Genomic DNA, 21,084 nt, shown 5'->3' with positions numbered 1-21,084 from the left:
TCACTGAAATGATAAATCAAGATAATTTATTATTGGAAGTTCTGCAGCCTTACTGAAAGTACTTAATTAAGAGTTACTTTTTTCTTTTTTATTTTATTTTAATTTTTATTAGCATACTTATGTTGGTAAAAGGTAGGACATTCTCCAAATGTTCACAAAGAATTTTAAAAAGACTTTGATAATGCTATGTTATACTATTCTTCACATATAGTTAGGTAGGTTTTGAATAAGGAAGTTTGTTTTATATAATATCCAATGAGTTTTCATCAACATTCAAAGTACCAAAAGTTTTACAGTCAGCAGTTATCCTTCCAGCCCCTTTCCTTATGGCTTGAATCACTCAGATTTTACTTTTTTGTCACCCTTAGACATGATCTGAAATGCAAAATGTTTCAATGTAAAATGTTCGTAGGGTTACTCAGTCATTTGCCGCTATTTCTGGAAAGTTTCTAAGTACTCTGGAAAGGCACATTTGTATAACAACATTAAAGATTCATTAGCTCAAGAGTAGGATAATTTACATTATGAATATCACATTCGTGCAAAGTTTCATTCTGGCAGCTGTATCTGTGATGGCAAGTCATATAGCAAAGTATAAAAGGGTTCTATTTTCCCCAAACTAAACAAAATACTTGACCAAATATTGTACTTGTCAATTAATTGACAAAATCAGTTAATTTATCTTTTTTATTTATTTGATAGTGATTATACTTACTGATTTGTTATTTGCTAATGTTTTATCAGACAGCAGAGTTAGTTTCTTGTAAGTAATAAGGTTTTCCATATGATTTTTAATCTGGGTAGCAAAGCCTTCATGTTAACAAAAGAAAATACCTTTATTGCAAAAGGGAGATTATTATACTATCAATAAATTCCCAAAGTATAACATTTTTAATTAAATTTATAATGTGATGTAGTAAAGCTATACAGTTTTCTAAACTTGCCAGGAAAGCTTCATAAACCTCCAAAGATAGCAAGAAAAACTACTTCTCCATCTACCAAAACTAGTGTACTTAATGGAAATATGGTTTTGTAATTGAAACATTTAGAGAAAGGAGACCGGACCCTTCTTTTAATAAAGCTGATATAAAGCTGGAGTAGATTAATTGACTGTCTGCTGTACTTTAAAAATTATACATGACCAGAATTATCAATTTTGTATCAGGGTAAACTCCAAGTTCTTGTTTAATTTCATTGCAGTTCAATTTGTACACAAAGCTCTAGAAATGTTAATGGAATATGTGTATGCATCTGTCTCAAACTCAGTAAATTTAGTTCTTAAACTGGACCATATGTCACAGAAGCCTATGCTTCCCATTAATTTCCTCAGAAATATAGTGGTCATACCGTTAAGGTCGTAGTCAGTCATCCAAACATCTGCAACTTCAGGTAATGCATTTTCTTTTATAAAATTAAAATGCTTCATCTTACAACTAACAAATATGGCTATTTGCTTTCACTGTGTTTGGGAAGACATCCCTGAACCTCACACTTCTGATGATTATTTTTTCTTAAAAAGCTGGCAAATAAATATAAGCTTATAATTAATATATTAAGTCTTTAATGAGAAAAAAAAATAGCAACTTAAAATTCTGGAATTTCCTGCTGAATGCAATGAAAACAAAAGACCTTTCGTTGTTGTAAGAAGTAACATGATAATTTTATGAAAACTGTTTAAACAGTTCTCATTCTTCTCTGGTATCAGTCATTCTCTCCTTTGCATTTATAATAAGAAAACAAAACAGGACTGGAAAAAGTCCTGCAGTATCCAAACAAACAAAATCCTGATATCTCCTGTGTTAGCATATAGTATGCTAATATAGACTGAAGTAGAATCATAGAGTCATAGAGTATCTCAAGTTGGAAGAGACCCATAGGATCACTGAGTCCAACTGCCTGTTCCTCGCAGGACTATCTAAAACTAAACCATATGACAAAGAGCATCCTCCAGATGCTCCTTGAACTCTGACAGGCTTGGTGCCATGACCGCTTCCCAGGGGAGCCTGTTGCAGTGACCAACCACCCTCTCAGTGAAGAACCTTTTCCTAATGTCCAATCTGAACTTCCCCTGATGCAGCCTCATTCCATTTCCTGATGTCCTGTTGTTGGTCACCATAAAGAGGAGATCAGCGCCTCCCCCTCCACTACCCACCTTGAGGAAGCTGTAGACTGCAATGGTGTCACCCCTCAGTCTTCTCTTCTTCAAGCTGAACAAGCCAAGTGACCTCAGCTGCTCCTCCTAAGTCTTGCCCTTGAGACCTTTCACCATCTTGGTCACCCTCCTCTGGATACACTCTAATAATTTGAAGTCCTTATATTGAGGTGTCCAAAACTGTCCACAGTACTCAAGGTGGGGCCACACCAGTGCAGTATAGAGTGGGACAGTCACCTCCCTCAACCGGCTAGCTATGTTGTGTTTGATGCACCCCAGGGCACAGCTGGCCCTTTTGGCTGCCAGGGCACACTGTTGACTCATATTCAACTTGCCATCAACCCAGACCCCCAGATCTCTTTCCATGGGGCTGGTATCCAGCTTCTTGTCCCCCAATTTGTATGTATAACCAGGATTACTCCAACCCATGTATTAAATTTCATACGTTTGGTGATTGCCCAGCTCTCTAGTCTATCCAGATCTCTTTGTAATGCCTTCCTACCCTCGAGGGAGTCCTAGTTTAGTATCATTGGCAAACTTACTCAATGTACATTTGATTCCTGTGTCCAGATCATTTATAAAAACATTAAAGAGCACTGGCCCTAAAATTGATCCCTGTGGAACCCCACTGGTGACTGGCTGCCAGCCTGATGTAACCACATTTACTATCACTCTTTGAGCCCAACCTGTCAGCCAATTGCTCAACCAACGTATTATGGACTTTGCCAGCTATGTAATGTATGTTGCACCAGAAAAAAATGCTAGTAGGAAAAAAAAAATGTATCCAACACACAATACTCAGAACTTTTTTCACAAATCTTTTTCTTCCCTAGGAAAATTATGCTCTCTTATAGTAAGACCTGGTCATCACCAGCAAAATATATAGTTGTACCTGAATACAAAAGTAGTCAAAAGTCCCTATTTATGTGCTAGCAAGTGGACATTTAATGCAAATCATTTAAAACATAAATAGAGACAATGTAAATACAGTTTTAAACTTTAATTTTCTGCTTGAGGAATAGTATTATGAGTGTTGCATCCCAATTTCTTTTTCTGGTTTGTGTTCTTAAAGAATATTTTTCTTCTTCAGTGTTAAAACAAATATTTGCGCTCATACATTACCTGTTATTTGACTTTATGATTCTCACCTGTCAAAAGTGATCTTAATAGAATGTCCTGGTCTCGCTTCAATCACCCATTCACAATTAAGTGAGTCCTTATAATATCCTGGCCACCCTGGTGGTAAGATAACACCACTTGATGCTGTCAAATGTCCACCACAGGGTGCTGAAAGAAAAAAGCATGTATACTTGTATCATAGACAGTATTTCTAGTACAATATTATATATTCAAAAACCTTACAAAAATTGAATTTAAAAGCATACAAAAATAAGTTTTATATTAAACACACCTAAATTTTCTACATTATGTTATAAGCACTTTGTTTTCTTCAGAATCATAAGTCCTGCAATGTGTCTTATCATAGCTTATTACTCTACAAATATCTTAATACACAGACCATGTCACTTGATTCTGCCAGCCTTCCTTCTATTGAAAAGCATATTATCTCTTTAAAAAATAATGCATAATTTTTCAGTTCCAGTATGATTCAACATTTATGTGGAAATATCAGATAAATTGTTCCAAGTAATTTATATTTAATTATTTTCATTGTACTGTGCCATCTAATACCTTTTTGAGTAATCATCTTAGTGGAACTGATTGTTGTAAATATTCCATTGAATCATGTAACAGTTGAAGTTGGAAAGGAGCTCTGGAAAGCATCTAGTCCAGTCCATCCCCTGCTCATTACAGCAGATTGCACAGGACCATGTCCACTCAGAATCATGCCCTCCCTTCAAAGGCAGACACTTCACAGCCTCTCTGGGCAATCTGTTCCACTTCTCTCTCTGTTCACACAGTAAAAGTTTTTTCTTATGTTTAAACAGAATTTCTTGCATTTCAGTTTGTGTCCATTGCCTCTTGTCCTGTCACTGGACACCACTGAGAAGAGCCTGGCTCTATCTTCTTCACACTGTCCCATCAGGTTTTATACACATTGATAAGATCCCTCCTGAGCCCTGAGCCTTTTCTTCTCCAGTCTAGACAACCCCAGTTCTCAGCCTCTTCTTGTACAACACATGCTCCAAGTCCTTAATCATCTTTGTGAAGCTTCAGTGGACTCACTGCAGTATGTCCACGTCTCTCTTGTACTGGGGATGCCAGGACTGCACACAGCACTCCCAATGTAGCCTCACCAATGCTGAATAGAGGGGAAGGACCTGTCATTTCCTGTCAGCCCAATGTTCCGGCCTGTCAAGGTCCCTCTGAACAGCAGCACAATCATATGGTGTATCAGCCACTCCTCCCAATTTTACATCGTCTGCAGACTTGCTCAGAGAGCACTCTGTCCCAGCATTCAGATCATTACTGAAGATTTTAAACAGCGTTGGACCCAGTATAGAGCCCTGGGGTACAACACTATGGACTAGTCTCCAGTTGGACTTCGTGTCACTGACCACAAACCTATAAGCCCAACAGTTCAGTCAGTTTTCAGTCCACCTCACTGTTCATTTCTCTAGCCTATACTTTATCAGTTTGTCTACGAGAATCTTATATGATACTTTGCCAAACACCTTGCTAAAACTGAGATAGAAAATATCCATTACTCTCCCCTCATCCATCAGGCCAGTCATCTCATCACAGGTGGGTATCAGGTTGGTCAGGCATGATTTCCCCTCCATAAATCCATGCTGACTGCTCCCAACCATCATCTTGTTGTTTGGAAATGGTTTCCAGGAATATTGCTGCATCACCTTTCCGAGCAATCGAGGTGAGACCTGTAGTTCTACAGATCCTCCTTCTTTCCTTCCTTGAAGATAGGAATTTGCTGTCTTCCAGTCCTCAGGAACCTGCCTGGGTTAAATGACCTTCCCAAGATGATTGAGAGTGGCCTTGCAATGTCATTGGCTGGCTTCCTCAACACTCTTGGGTGCATCCCATCAGGCCCATACTTGTATGTCACATTTGTTTAAATGTTCTCTAACTTGATCCTCCTTCATAAAAGGGAAAAAAGTATTGCAACAGAGCTATGAAAGTAACAGGGCTAGATAGGGAGCATTTTTCAGAGCAGGATCAGAGGACTCTGGTGCAGATTAAACAACAGCAGAAATGACTGAACGAATTTTGGGAAACATGAGTCCCTTAAAAAACTAGCTGCCATAGCACAGGGCTTTGGGATGCTATATTTTACCAGAGGCTATGGAACAGTCTAAAACAGGAAGGCTTTCAAGGTTGGATAAATTTATCTTACTATCATTTGTATTACTCTCAGGTAGTCAGCGGTATCATTATCAGCAAATTCCATATTGCAGTGCAGGAAATCTTGTCACTTTTCTTCTGTTCCTTTAAGTAGTGACAAGCAAACCTATTATGCCACATGGAAGTGAATAGTAACATGAATTTGTGAGTAGTAAATTAATATTCCTAGTTTTGATTCAATGTTTTTAACAAAAAAAATGAACTCAGAGAGGTTATTTGATTTAATTCATGACTTGCACTTGTCTCTAGGAAGTTTTTCCAGATTTAAGAAAGTGGGGATAAGAAGCAACCCACAAAACATGAAACATACACACTGAATTGCCTCTGACGCAAAATGATTGGCCAGGAAAATGGCATTCACATTACATGTGTTTAGTTAACGAAGAATGAAATGTATTCCATGGTGTTTTTTTAAATTAAATTTTGTCATATTAAAAACAGGAATAACCAGAAGACTGTTGGTCTTCACCTGATTATAACACATCACTTGCTTCCCGTATTTCAGGTGTTGCTTATGGAGATTGTTAAGTTTATAAAGACACAGAGCAGAGCAACAACAACAAAAAAGAGTTGCTCAGAAATCTTAGACAACTAGAAGCAAACTTAATTGTCTTTAAACTAACTAGCAAGGATGCTTTGTCCATACTATAATCCAAAACCAGAAACTCCTTTAATTATCAACTAGAAAGGGAATCCACATCAGAAAGGAACACATCCTGAAAGTAACTTAAAACAACTATACCTCCTACTATACCAAAACAAACAATAGGCAAAATCTAAAAAAAGAGTCTAATAGTTTAATCCTTTCTCATTAAAAACTAGGTAAACATCCTGCAAGGTTCAAAGAAAGGATAACTGAGTGGTACTCATGTATTTTCTTAAAGAGTAATTTCTGTATTTGTTTTCTTTATCTTTTTTTCCCTCAAAGTGTTCATCCTGGGTCCTTTATCTATGTGTTTGTGGAAGTAAAATTACACAAAGATTACACTGAATACGTTATCAATTGTGTATAGAGTTTCAAAATGAGAAAGCATCTTTTGATGAAGAACCTTGCCCTACTCCCTGCTTTGGAGTGGGCTGGTTTCATTCTAGGCAAAAAAACCTGCTCCACTGTGTAACTCATTACCTGGCTTAATCAGGATAAGAAATCCTGCTAGTACAACATCTAGGTGTGCATACGCTACTTGTACCAGGCTGCTAACATGTTTTTTCCAGGATCTCTAAATTTTCTTAGAAATGCACAGTCTTATGGAACTGAGTTGTCAAATTGCCCAAATAGCAAAAACCATAAAAGTGATACAATCTAGATCCTTAAGTTACTGCAATGACACTGAAATTAATGGAGGTGTGAGATTTACACCAATTAGAAGGTGTGGATTAGTTTCTTTAAAAAAGTATCATTTAATTGAGTGTCTGACTATATATTTATTGTTTACTAAGAGATATAAAATTTTTTGAATGTTACTTTTAAAAGACACACTCTAGTCGTTTATTAAATACATTCATATGTCTTGCCTTGGGACCCATCACTGTTAAATATCAAGGAACCAACCTAAACATCAATGAACCAGCCTACTTTTTTATTCTCACTGTATTTCACAGTAAAGAGAGATTTAATTCTAAGCACAGCTCATCTTAGTCTGTTTATTCACCCAGGCAAGAACAAGCAAACAAATTTGGAATTTTGGGGGGATATAATGAATATTAAACATAGCTCTGATTTTTACTATATTTCTCAGGATAAAATGTACTGTAGGTTAATATGTCACATACAGAAATTCAGTTATACTTTTGTTCTGAGAAAATTAAAGGTGCAAATTTTTAAAAAGGACTTTTAAATAGAAACAATACTTCACTTTTCTATGTGGTAGATAATTATGTTCTTCAGTATGCTACAGCCAAAACCATTACAACAGCTATAACTCACTACTGAGTAATAATGGTGACAATCAGAACTTGAAAAGAATAGCAACGAGATTTTTAGAATGCTAATTTATTCCAAGAATATAAAAGCAAGCTATCTTGTTTCTATTATTGCTCATTTGACTGGAAGAGTGCTAAAATAAGACAAATTAATAACTTCAGCTAAAGCAGCCTTATTTATGTGCAAAATGTAAAAAGTAAGCTAAATTTAAATAGTATAATTATTCAAACTGTAGGTGCAAAGTAGAGATTGTGCCCTTACCTTCACAACGTGGGACAGTAGAGCTCCATACTACATTTCCATCTTGCATAATACATGTTATGGATTCAGAGCCTTGGGTCTTCACAAAGCCATCATCACAGTGAAAGGAAACAGAGCTTCCCAGAAGGAATCTGTCTCCAAAACGCCTCCCATTTATAGGAATGCCTGGATCATGACACTCATTCTGACCAAAGGCTGATAAAAACATAGTAATAGTAACAGTAATAATAACAGTAATAATAACAACAACAACAGTAATAATAATAATAGTAGTAATAATAACAACAACAACTACCCCTCTAAACTTTGCCTCTTTTGTTTTTTTTTTTTTGGAGTGGGGGAATAATCTTTGATAGGTAACAAGATTACAATATAATTGAAAGTATAGAAAACTCCTCAATAAAAAGCCAACATTAAATCCAATGACAATCCCACAGATGCAACATAGTTCAAATTCTGAAGCTTTTTAGTTATGTGTGGCTTAGATACACAAGAACACTTTGCTTAAATTTCCCTCCGGACAAAATCCAGCTGTTTGCCTCTAACATAATGAGACCTATGGTTTCACATTGCAACTAATCTGGCAGAAATCCAGGCTGCTGCTGAAAAACTATGGCCACAGCCTAGGCCAGACAGAACAACCTCCCAGTGGGACACTGAGAGCAGTCTGCCTCTATCTAGTGGGGTGGAAACACAGAGTGCAACCCACAGGGACCCACACCTCTATGTGCATGTGTGACCTCATGGGGGGTGTTCTCACCGGTGTGTGGATCAGCAAGTTGCAGAGAGCAGCAGTGTGGGTGCATGTAAAGCCAGGGCACCTCTGTGCCTTTCAGGAGCTGTGTGCAAGTAAGGGAAACCACTTCAAGGAAAAGGGGTGAGTGCTTGTAACCCATAGGTCCTGTGAGGGGAAGGTGTGTGTGTAAATCTTCGCAGGGCAGGATAAGGATGGATTAGAGTGGAAATATATTTACAAATTTATATGTGTTAAGATAAACCAGGCGACCTAAGGAGGCACCAAGTGTGGTCATGGCACCAAGCCTGTCAGAGTTCAAGGACTGTCTGGATGATGCTCTTAGTCATATGGTTTAGTTTTAGGTAGTCCTGAGAGGAGCAGGGAGTTGGACTCGATGATCCTTATGGGTCTCATTCAACTCAAGATATTCTATGATTCTATGATTTTATAAGTGTCTAACATGTGGTTTATCTGTTGAATTGCTGATATTGATACTGAATCTACAGTTCACTGATTGTCAGTTATGTTTCATTAATAAATCAATAAACCACTTTGATACTTACTTGATTTAACCATGGGCGGAGCACTTTTTCCCCGCAACACATAGGAGGTCCAGAAGTACTAGCACTTTGGCTGATCTTAAACTAAGAATTTCCAATGAACACAAAGGATTCATAAACCAGGGGCACTCCCATTTGTCATCTCAGTTTCCCACCACGGAGGCATATGTGCTTTTAGACAATTCTAGCACACAAGCCTTGCATCAAGCTCAGCGGTAACACCTACTCTAATAAGAAGTGTGCTGGAAAACTCTTTTGCATAATACCTACGTGATCAGGATTCTCAGGGAGTTTGATCCATGAGTATTATATTCCTGACTGCATAATTGTCCAGCTTCAAATAGAAATAGTAAAGATTGTCTTTATTATCGTCTATCTTTACTTTGGTAGAATTGCATATGGAAAAAAGGATCTGAATAATCTCAGAGAGAAGCAGACCTAGAATTCAGGCCTCACATTTTCTGGTAAATTTTTTAATCTCTACAGTCTTAGTTAAGGTAAGGATCTGCCTTTTATCTTCCTGTCACTTTTCAAAGGACAATAATTATCCCTTTCTCTGAAAGCAAAGGAACAATTTAGGAATCTAAAACTTAAAGAGGGTTGCAATCAAAGGGTTGTAATTCAAAGGGTTGAATTACAGTTTTATGTGGGGCGTCTTTCTAAATAATGCAAGGAAACATGCTGGACCTAAACACTGTTAATTGATTATCTTAATTGACACAAGATAGGAACAACCCAAGATGTGACAAAGACAACTTTACTGTCAATTAACTTCTTCTATAACCTTAGAAGATAATTTCTTCAACTAAAAAGATAATCTCCATATAAGTAACATCTTCGAATGACTAATAAAACTTCTAGGAGAGTTAGCAGTCTATGGCAACGTAATAATATTTTCTACATGATGATGATGTTACTAGAGTTTTCAACTGAGAGTGCTGTTGAGCAATATCTTTTCATATAAACGAAACAACAGATAGCTATCTGTAGCTAGATATTTTTTAGCCTGGTTTCCCAAATGGGAAATATTTATGCTTTCAGTAGCTCTCTATATGAATGTGACTGCTGGGTCCACATTTAACAACTTCTGAACTTCTTGAGCAGTTGCAACTAAATTTTGTACATTTGAGAATTGCATTCTCAAAGACACTATGTTTTTAAATTCTTAAAGAAACTGTAGCCAGAGAGAAGGATGATTCTTAAATTAGTGCACCCCTATAGGAAAGACTTCTGCATGAGATCAGCTATGTTCTAAGACACTAGAAAAAACACAGAGGGTGCCTGTTATGTATATCCCAAAAAAGAGATCTATATACTTCGGGGTCTATATTCTTAGATACTGCACCATCTAACTGGAAGATAAAATGCAAAAGCAAAGCAGGTTCCCAGAGCTATTTATTTGCAATGATATTCTAGTTGCTTTTTATACTTCTACGCTTTTCAGATTAACATCTCTGTATTTGGGATCTAAGCTTAACACCTTTGTGAACATATTCCGGCTGGTTCCATTGAGAAGTATATTAAATCACTTTTACTGCATACTTTGATCTGAAGATAAGGGCTTTAGTTACGTGCTCTGCATTTATGCAGTGTCAACGAAAAAGGCCCTTAAATAATGAAGGGAATTCCTCAGCACTATCACAATTAAAAAAAATAAATTATAAAGATGCAGATAAGCTATTGAACATCAGGAAGACAGCTGAAAGCAGTGCAATTATACAAGCATTACAATTTACTTCTGTATTATAAATAAAAACATGTTCTATTTTTCATTATTATGAAGAAAGATAGCTTGATTTTAACACTAGGCATAAAATAAAAGCAGAGGTTCTTACTTGTGTAAGTGATATTAAATCCTCTTCCAGTGGTAGAGTGATCCGACTGAAATTCAAGTCTTACTATGTGCCCACTACTAGCCAACTGAGAAGGGACCTCATTGCCAGAAAAAGTGCCAAGAGGTGGTAAATCTGAAATCCCATCATCTTTCACTGTGAGGTAGTCAAATTGAGGTTCTACATCAAAGTCGTTGAAAATCAGATGGATTCTGCTTCCTGGCTCTGAGATAATTAACCAAACACAGTTCATATTGTTCCCGTACTCCTCAGGATAATTTGGAGAAAGAATAATTCCAGAGGGTGTGGTGAAGTTGAAGAAACACGAGACTAAAGAAAACAACAATAGATTCTCAAAATACTATCCATGAACATGATAAATGTTTGTTTATATATTTATTTTTTCTTGTAGAAAAGGATGCTTTTGAAGCCTGGATGTCAGAACTACTGCACATGTAACCTGGAAATGTTTAAGACTGTCAGAACATTTTACCAATATAAAATGTCTGCCTTGCATGTTTTATTTCCCCAAGTGAGGCTAAGTGAGTGCACCAGGGCCTGCAAGAGATTATTAGAAGCATGTAAGGACTGCCAAAGAAAGCAAAGCTAATGCCTGATGTGTCAGAATTTGGAAAAATTGGCAGGTTTGTTCTGAAATGAAAATTTAAATTTAATTTGTAATTTTTATGTAATTTTTATGTAATTTTATGTAATTTTTATGTAATTACAAATTTTTAATTTGTAATTTAACTGTAGTTTTTTTCTAAAAGAAATATGCATGAAAATGTTTGTAGCAGTCCAAAAAAAATCAAGCACAAGGGCCAGTTTTGCCTGTAGTTTACAAAGATCTTGCTGATGCAAATAACAGCAGAAATTTAGATGTGTCTCAATCAACAACTCTTAAAAGCGTATATACTACAAACTTATTTTACCCCTAGTTTCCCTTCAATAGCACAAGGGAATTAAACAAAAAACCTTCATAGCTCTCTTCTTTTTTTGGAGTGTGTGGAAGATAACTTCCTGACACAGCTAGTAAGCGAGTGTACCAGGGGAGGTGCCCTGCTTGACCTGCTGTTTACAAAAAGAGAAGGACTGGTGGGAGAAGTGATGGTCAGAGGCCGTCTTGGGCTTAGCGACCATGAAATGATAGAGTTCTCAGTTCTTGGCCAAGTAAGGAGGAGGGTCAGTAAAACCACTACGATGGACTTCCGGAAGGCAGACTTCGGCCTGTTCAGGACACTGGTTCAAAGGGTCCCTTGGGAGATGGTCCTGAAGGGCAAAGGGGTCCAGGAAGGCTGGACCTTCTTCAAGAAGGAAATCTTAAAGGCGCAGGAGCAGGCAGTCCCCAAGTGCCGTAAGAAGAGCTGGTGGGGAAGATGACCGGCCTGGCTGAGCAGGGAGCTTTTGCTGGGACTCAGGAGAAAAAGGAGAGTTTATCACCTTTGGAAGAAGGGGCAGGCAACTGAAGAAGAGTACAAGGATCTCGTTAGGTCACGCAGAGAGGGAATTAGAAAGGCAAAAGCCCAGCTAGAGCTCAATCTGGTCACGGTCGTAAGGGATAACAAAAAATGCTTCTATAAATACATTAACAACAAAAAGAGAGACAAGCAGAATCTCCATCCTTTACTGGATGTGGGAGGGAACATCTTCACCAAGGATGAGGAGGAGGTTGAGGTACTTAATGCCTTCTTTGCCTCAGTCTTTAATAGCCACACCAGGTATCCTCAGGGAATCCAGCTCCCTGAGCTGGAAGACAAGGATGGAGAGCAAATTACACTCCCCATGATCCAGGAGGAAGCAGTTAACGACCTGCTATGCCACCTGGACACTCACAAGTCTATGGGGCCTGATGGCATCCACCCAAGGGTACTGAGGGGGCTGGCACAGGAGCTTGCCAAGCCACTCTCCATCATTTATCAACAGTCCTGGTTCACAGGGGAGGTCCTGGATGACTGGAGGCTTGCCAACGTGACGCCCATCTACAAGAAGGGCCGGAAGGAGGATCCAGGGAATTACAGGCCTGTCAGCCTGACCTCGGTGCCGGGGAAGATTATGGGGAGGTTCATCTTGAGGGCGCTCACAGGGCACATGCAGGACAACCAAGGGATCAGGCCCAGCCAGCACGGGTTCATGAAAGGCAGGTCCTGCTTGACCAACCTGATCTCCTTCTATGATCAGGTGACCCGCCTGGTGGATGAGGGGAAGGCTGTCGACGTTGTCTGTCCGGACTACTGTAAAGCCTTCAACACTGTCTCCCACAGTATTCTCCTGGAGAAGCTGGTGACTCATGGCTCAGACAGGTGCACTCTTCGCTGGGTAAAACAATGGCTGGACTGTTGAGCCCAGAGAGTTGTGGTGAATGGAGTGAAATCCAGTTGGCATCCAGTCACAAGTGGAGTCCCCCAGGGCTCAGTTTTGGGGCCGGTCTTGTTTAATATATTTATTGATGACCTGAATGAGGGGATTGAGTGCTCCCTCAGCAAGTTTGCAGATGACACCAAGTTGGGTGGGAGTGTTGATCTACTTGAGAGTAGGAAGGCTCTGCAGAGGGATCTGGACAGGCTGGATTGATGGGCTGAGGCCAACTATATGAGGTTCAACAAGGCCAAGTGCCAGGTCCTGCACTTGGGTCACAACAACCCCATGCAACGCTACAGGCTTGGGGAAGAGTAGCTGGAAAGCTGTCCAGCGGAAAAGGACCTGGGGGTGTTGATCGACAGCCGGCTGAATATGAGCCAGCAGTGTGCCCAGGTGGCCAAGAAGGCCAACGGCATCCTGGCCTGTATCAGAAACAGTGTGACCAGCAGGAGCAGGGAGGTGATCGTGCCCCTGTACTCGGCGCTGGTGAGGCCGCACCTCTAATACTCTGTTCAGTTTTGGGCCCCTCACTACAAGAAAGACATTGAGGTGCTGGATTGTGTCCAGAGAAGGGCAATGAAGCTGGTGAGGGGTCTGGAGCACAAATCTTATGAGGAGCGGCTGAGGGAACTGGGTTTGTTCAGTCTGGAGAAGAGGAGGCTGAGGGGAGACCTCATCGCTCTCTACAGTTACCTGAAAGGAGGTTGCAGAGAGGTGGGTGTTGGTCTCTTCTCCCAAGTGACGAGTGACAGGACAAGAGGAAATGGCCTCAAGTTGCACCAGGGGAGATTCAGACTGGATATTAGGAAAAATTTCTTTACTGAAAGAGTGGTGAAACACTGGAATAAGCTGCCCAGGGAAGTGGTGGAGTCACCATCCGTGGAGGTGTTCAAGGAACGTGTGGACGAGGCATTGTGGGACATGGTTTAATGGGCATGGTGGTGTTAATTCATGGTTGGACTTGATGATCTTACAGGTCTTTTCCAACCTTAGTGATTCTGTGATTCCATGATTTTTTCACTCCTTTGGGCCAATTTTCATCACGACAATTCATAACTGATTTCAGAGTCATGAGCTTGTGGCTGGTACTTTAGTGAGAAGTACAGTAGATTCAGAAAGAGGAAGCCTCACTGTATATTAATTAACACAAAGGATAACCATTACTCAGCTCTTATGTGTCAACTCAATGTTTGTGAATAGATGTTGTAAGTTCAGGTTCCATTATCTTTCATAGGGCATGTGCACATCAAACAGTGTAGCACAGTAAAATGTTCCACACTATTGCCAACAGAAACTAATGTATCAACACAGTGCAATACAGCACGGCAAAGAAATGCAACTTCTGTCTTCAAAGAGAATTGCAGCCGCACTGCCTCCATGCCCAGGCATTACGGGCTTAGACACATTTCAGCACTTGATGGGCATATAGAGACTTCTTCCATTCCAGAGCAAGCTTACTCAGCTTGGTAAGTGCTGTACCAACACAGCTGCAAAACACATTTATGTCCAAGGAGAACTGGACACCTCACTAAGGTTGTTTTGAAAATCCAGTACAGAATTATAAGGCTCTTTATAGGAAAAGGTAATGTGGTCTAGAGAACTGAAGTGCCTAATATATCAGCGTACTAGAAAGATTTACTCTACTTTACCACAGAAGAAGAAGAAAAAAGAAAAATAAAAAAAAAAATCCTATTAAAATCCATCTACAAGCTTACCTAAAAACATATTTTATGTTTTAAAACAAAATTCACAACTACTGGTCTTACCTACCCTTTTTCCATGTTAGATATACTTATATTCCTTATATTCATTTTTATGCTTTATTAGGATATGGGAAAAAAACTCCAATCTTTTCTCACGTGGATCTGCAGACTGCTTTGCACTGCCATAATCAATGTTTATGTGCCACAGAGTCCTTTTGAACACTTATATGCTATTAGGTTTTGCTCATTTGGAGTCTAATTCAACACACATTAAGAGTGTTAAATGGTTCAACTAAATATAAAACAAATGGAAAGAACATTCTAAAACAGTCCTACGTGATGTTCCCCATAAAATAGCTACTATTGAGCCAACTAAAAAAGACCCATGTGACTGAAAAAGTCTTCAAGGTCTTCTGAAATGTTTTCCTGATGGCTAGTCACAAATGCTAAGAAAAGCAAGAGGCTAAGGTCAGAAAAATAATACAGAAAATAATAACAATAATTCTTACAAACACAGCTGGGTTTGTTGCCAGACCACTGGTTGTTTTGTTGACATGTAATTGTTCTCTCTCCCACCAGTTCAAAAGCTGCTTGACATTCAAAGGTAAGTGTGTCTCCATGCAGAAAACTGCTGCCAGTCCTTTTTCCATATGATGGAATTCCAGGGTCTCCACAACCTCCTTTCTCAATTTCTGAATATAAAAAAATTCAAACACAATAATAAGAAAAATATATCTGCAAGCAATTTATATGTCAGTATCAGAAGTGCATTCAAAGTATTCGGCATTATGCCTTAAACTAATATTTACAGCTGGAAGTGAACTATAGGTAAATGCTGTAAAATTATCTCTAAGATGACTTAGGATCTAAAGTCTTTTCACAAGTTAATAGTTTCCACACCTGCACTGCTGAAGATAACAATATACTCATGTTTAACTGCATGGCTGCACTGGATTACAGCATATTTGAAGGTAAAATTATAAAGCCATAGACAGTCTCCATTCTAACCATGGAGACATACTATGTGTAGTTCCTATTCTGATAAAGAAGTACTAGTAATAAAAAATCTATCTTAACTCTCACATCTGCAATACCATTATACGGCTATTAGCAATATGATTAAAAATATATAAATTACTGATAGCGTCAATGAATTTCATTTTAAGCACTAAAATATAATTAAAAAAACCCTGAGGAATTATTTCTTAACCTCATACTTCAAATTAGAGCCATATTTTTGACAGCTGCATTCAGCTACACTGAAAAGAGATTAACATTTTGAATTATACTTCCTAGATATTCTCTAGGAGATCTGCTATTTAAATTATTTAATTTGTAAATATTGAATGTACATATACAAGATAAGAATATAAAAAACCCCAAAGTCTTATGGAATTTATAAATAACAAGAATATTAGGAAAGGAAATGTAAATATTAATTGCTTGTGCCGGAAATGCTGAATCAGCTTACGAATTACTATACACTTGGCTGTTCATCAAAAAGGAAGGCTCCATTTCTTTGCCATTAAATTTAAAAAAGTTTTTCTATTAATTTCCGCTTGAGCAGCAAAAATAAAAGCAAAGCACTTCCGGTTCTATAAACGGTTGCTACATCTGTAGTAAAATGATGTAAATCTAATTCAAGATAAACTAGTGATAAAATTCTTGTTATTTAAATGTTTCCCAGTTCAGTCCAAGGTATGAAATCTGAAACATTCTGGATAACAAGAAAATTCAACTCACTGAATAGTATTAAATATTAATATAACTTAGCACCATGAAAAATGTCTGCTGTCAAATATCGTTAAATCTACTAATGTTAAATCCTGGCAGCAGTGTGTATCTTGACACGATGACTCCAACAGAAATTTTAAGATGCAGGGTGGCATTATTATGATATGTGAAGTCAACCCACTATTTTTACACCCTTAAAGCAGTTGTGGATAGATTGTTGACAATCATGTTCAGAAAGGTATGCCATATATTTCATAAAAGAACAGGTTATTCATCAGGATAAAAAGAGGTATACACTTTTTTCTTGGTAATCTGAAAATCAAACTTTGAAGAGAAAATTGGCAGTAACTATTTCATCTATGAATTCTCAGCAGTTCCAGAGTCAGTAGTTTTATTTAAATAATTTGTCTTACCAGAAAGCTAGAATGAATTAAATGAATGAAAACATCTTCCAAAAAGTCCAGTACACAAATATAATAAAACACCAGTAAAGCAATATCATAAGTAATATTTATCAATAAGGATTTGAAATTATATGTTTTTACAAGTGCTTTAATGTAGTTTCACCTGCCTGTTTTTACTGAGACATTGTTTCCTACTGCCACAGTGGAGCACTGGAAACCTGTGTGTTCCCAGCTATCCACAGCTCCATATCCTACATGACAATGTGGGGAGCTACAGAAAATCAGAACTCACATTTTAATCGCATTTTAAAAGTTCATCTCCTCCACTGATAGCAGAGCTATATCCAATCCAGCATGTGAGAATAATCATAAACACTCTTTTCCAAAAACCTGTTGAGTCTCAAAGATCAGGGCAACACTGTCTCAGGCAGGAGTGTCAGGAGGCAAACTGCCTGCAAGGTTTTGCAAAGACATTGCTGAAGATTTATCCCTTAAAAGAAAGCAATAATTGTTTCTTTCCATGGTCTACAGAGGAAGTATCAAAACATCTTTAATGAATGAATTTACCAAAATAGAAGACAGATCAGGATGATTTCTAACTCTCAGGAGATACACCAAGTCCTAGGATAGGGTTATGGATCAGTGAACCAGAACTTTTAACAGAAATTACTGTGATTAAAGCTTTCGGGCAGGTTGAAAATCCCATTTTTGTAAGAAACTAGTACAGTATGTCTTGAGACAGAACCGAGCACTTACTGAGGAAGGCAAGAACGCAGGATAAACTTTAGAGACTAGGCGAATACTTTATGTTTCTTAATATATCACCCTTCATCCAAGAATGCCCAGCTTTACTTGGGGTGGAGATATAATTTGGATTTTTAAATATCTGATTTGCAAGCAAAAACCAGCAGTTAAAAATATAGAAACTAACTTCACTTCAAACATTTTTTAAAGTACTTTTATTCTTTGGAAAAATAAAGGTTTAATTAAATCTGTCTCATAAAAATATTTTAATGATTAATTTTAAGTTCTCTCTTAAAATACATTAGAAGGAATTTTTAAATCAAATTATTTTACCTTTAAAAGCCAAACAACTCATAAAAATGTCAAAAATAAATGTATTAACTTTATTTCTGTCTCAACTTTCAGGGTTTGTGCTTGTTTGTTCAACATAAAAATAATTCAGCAAATGTCACAGATTTATAAAACACTTCTGAGGTTGTCTTATTTACATTTTGACAATAAAGAGCTTGAAAAATTCCATCCAGCTCTACAAATCTGCATCTTCACAAACCTTGAAATGAAGACTACCTATCCTTAAGAGAAAATGTACTCTAGTCAAAAACAAGTTATTCAGGTTGACTGAAAACACCCATTTAATTTCAGTGGATAGCATTCACTTCTATATTCAAGTTTCACATAAATTTCCTGGTATGAAGACTTACTATAACATGTATATGATATCATTCTTATTAATATTACATTACAGATGTTACTATCAATACCACAATCTTAGATCTATTAATATTCTACAAATTAATTTTACAGTGAGACAAAGATCTGTTGTCACACCGCAAAATCAAAAAGAACACCCAACTTAGATGCTTTAACAGCTTCCCACACACTTCTTCAGTTCAACATCTGTCTTTGTTCTTGTATTACAGCTAATTAATGCATGCATTAGACAATTTCCTTCCAAAATATTTGAAAAATACCAAAACTTCAAAAAGCTGTGTCTCAGCTGACTGAATTTCTCATGCATACACCAATTGCAGGTTTGTAGTGGTCAAGATGACAAAACTTCCCTTCCCCATAAAAAGATACAAACTTTTAGTAGGAGTCTAAGTTATAATGTCCGAATTTTTAATTTTTTTATTAAAGTATTGTAAAATATAAATCCCTGTAAACATTCTGCCAGCAGCAGAACACAATATTAATTATTAACTTTCTTTGTATTCAGGAAATCATGAGGGAGTGACAGAACAAAGCAGATTAAGTCATATGCAAGACTGTCTGTACATTTCTCTTTACTGAAGAGCTAGCTTTCCGTCACGTATATTAATGACAGAGCAAAACGTAGGGAAGACAGAGAAGGCCAAATTCAGGGGTTTGTATTTACACATTAAGAATACTATTTGTTTATATCTAGATCTATAGAGTTGTACAGGTGTTACCGAAAATTGTAACAACAAAAACTCTCCAAAACAAATGATAGTTTAGAAAACTGACATTGGTTTATTGCAGGGCTGGGTGCATGGGGGATTTCTCCTCTTAACATGCACACCCGGTTAAAATCATGACAGGTATTTAAAACAGTTAACAAAGTTAGTTACGCCTACTGATCCTACCACTAAATTAAATATTGGTTAATACTTTTCTTACTTCATCTTAAAGATACAGTTCTTTTTTAATTCACTACGCATGCTCAGAGAATAGGGGGCTTATTTGGGTTGGGGGCTAACTAGCAGGTGCGGGTTTTAACATTATAATGAGATTATAATGAGGCAGGTTAACCTTAGGGCACTATTTCGGCACTCTATTCTATTTTTCTAAAATTCGTCCTTGTGTTAATCATTATTGCTAGTTAGTGGATGGTTAGTGGAGACAGTTTTTATCTTTAATATGTCTAAATACCAAGTGCATTTGTTATGAAGTATCTTCTTTACATTCTTTCCATTCTTTTTCACTTGTTTTTAACCTTGTGTTTCGAGATGTTCTGTAACACAGGCATGTAATGATTCCAAACAATTTTCTGTCCTCCAGGATTTAACACAGCTTTTTATTTTATTGTCTCTTCTGGTACCTGTCCGTCTTCCACTTATTTGATCACAGAACAAATTTTTTAAATGTCTAAATTCAGTTGAGGTGCATTGTGCCTATTACTTCAACACAGGCACCAATTATTCTGCTTCATAAATTGCAAAAAGGCTATATATCTGTTTGTTTGCTAAAAAGAGAACATTCTTCTGACCAAGTCAGTTGGAGCGATGTTGAGCTCTTAGAGAAATACTATGGGTCAGAAAAGGTTCTTAAAATGACAAACAAATGATACATAAAAGCTATGCTAAGCTATTTAAAGTATGGTGATAAAAACCCTATTGCTTTAGGATTATTCTGTGTACTCATTCAATGTTGGACTTTTTTTGATCGGCGTCCTTAGAGCTGTGTGAACTTCATGAAGTTTGCAAATAAGCTCAAGCACAAAATTAAACATCAGCTTCCTCTGGTTACCTAACATATTAACATTGATCTTATTCAATTGTTTCTGGCTTTCATGTACTCTCTTTCAGTAGCCTGGGGAAAGAGACTTTTCATCTTGTTTGTAAACTAGAAATAGTTACTCAGTTTCAGGGAATGAGAATATTCTTTAATGTTGGGAGAATGACAAGATTAGATTTCTGACGAGAAGATCATATCCCTCTGAATTTAATTAAGGACTTTTCTGTTGCTGTGTTTTCTTTCAAATGAAGAAATATGGCAATTCTAAAGTGATATTAAGCATCTAAATAAGTATTATGACTACTGCTTGAAAGGTGTCAGATTGCAATTCAAGTCTTTTTGATGAAAAGGCTTTGCATTACTTTGACCCAGGTATCTGAAATATATAATGAAATACTTCATAGATTATAACATTAGGCAGTCTTGAATTTATTACTCATGGTAGCAATTGACCTTTTTTTCCCTTGTTACTAGATTACAAATACATAGTGAAAATGAAATTCTTAATGCCACTATGTTTTCATTTACACTATCCAATATTCTAGCTTAGATGATTAGTGAATCATCATCAAATCACTCAATCTGTAGCTAGATACAGATTTTACCAGTAGAGTATTAATAATATCCTCACACTTTAATAATTCAAATGTATAAATACATTTTAGATTAAATGTTTTAAACACGTGGGTTACACAACAATCCATTGTTTCAAAGAAGAGATACATAAATAAACTTCAGTAGTTCAAGGTCTATCAGAAAGTTGAAGTAAATACCTCTAAAACCTAAAATCATGCATCTGACAACATTTCATAATTATCACCTTAGCTATAGCCAAGATAGGTTAAGGGAAGCTGAGAGCTGACACAGGTATACATTTACC

General features: G+C 37.2%; 1 protein-coding gene across 1 annotated transcript in view; it reads right to left on the bottom strand.

Moving 5' to 3' along the window:
- The window catches only part of CSMD1 (CUB and Sushi multiple domains 1), a 1,256,706-nt gene that overhangs the window by 311,839 nt on the left and 923,783 nt on the right, over positions 1-21,084 (bottom strand). Inside the window, exons 13-16 of the mRNA XM_059835885.1 lie at positions 15,357-15,539; positions 10,790-11,116; positions 7,659-7,853; positions 3,301-3,439 (exon numbers count right to left, since the gene is read on the bottom strand). Of these exons, the coding sequence (XP_059691868.1) occupies positions 3,301-3,439; positions 7,659-7,853; positions 10,790-11,116; positions 15,357-15,539 (844 nt within the window). The remainder of the gene's footprint in view (positions 1-3,300; positions 3,440-7,658; positions 7,854-10,789; positions 11,117-15,356; positions 15,540-21,084) is intronic.

Source organism: Gavia stellata, chromosome 2 (genome assembly GCF_030936135.1).
Source record: "Gavia stellata isolate bGavSte3 chromosome 2, bGavSte3.hap2, whole genome shotgun sequence".
In the NCBI taxonomy this organism is placed as follows: Eukaryota; Metazoa; Chordata; class Aves; order Gaviiformes; family Gaviidae; genus Gavia; species Gavia stellata.
Note: the sequence above shows the minus strand (reverse complement) of the source record. Positions and strands in the feature narration are given on the sequence as shown.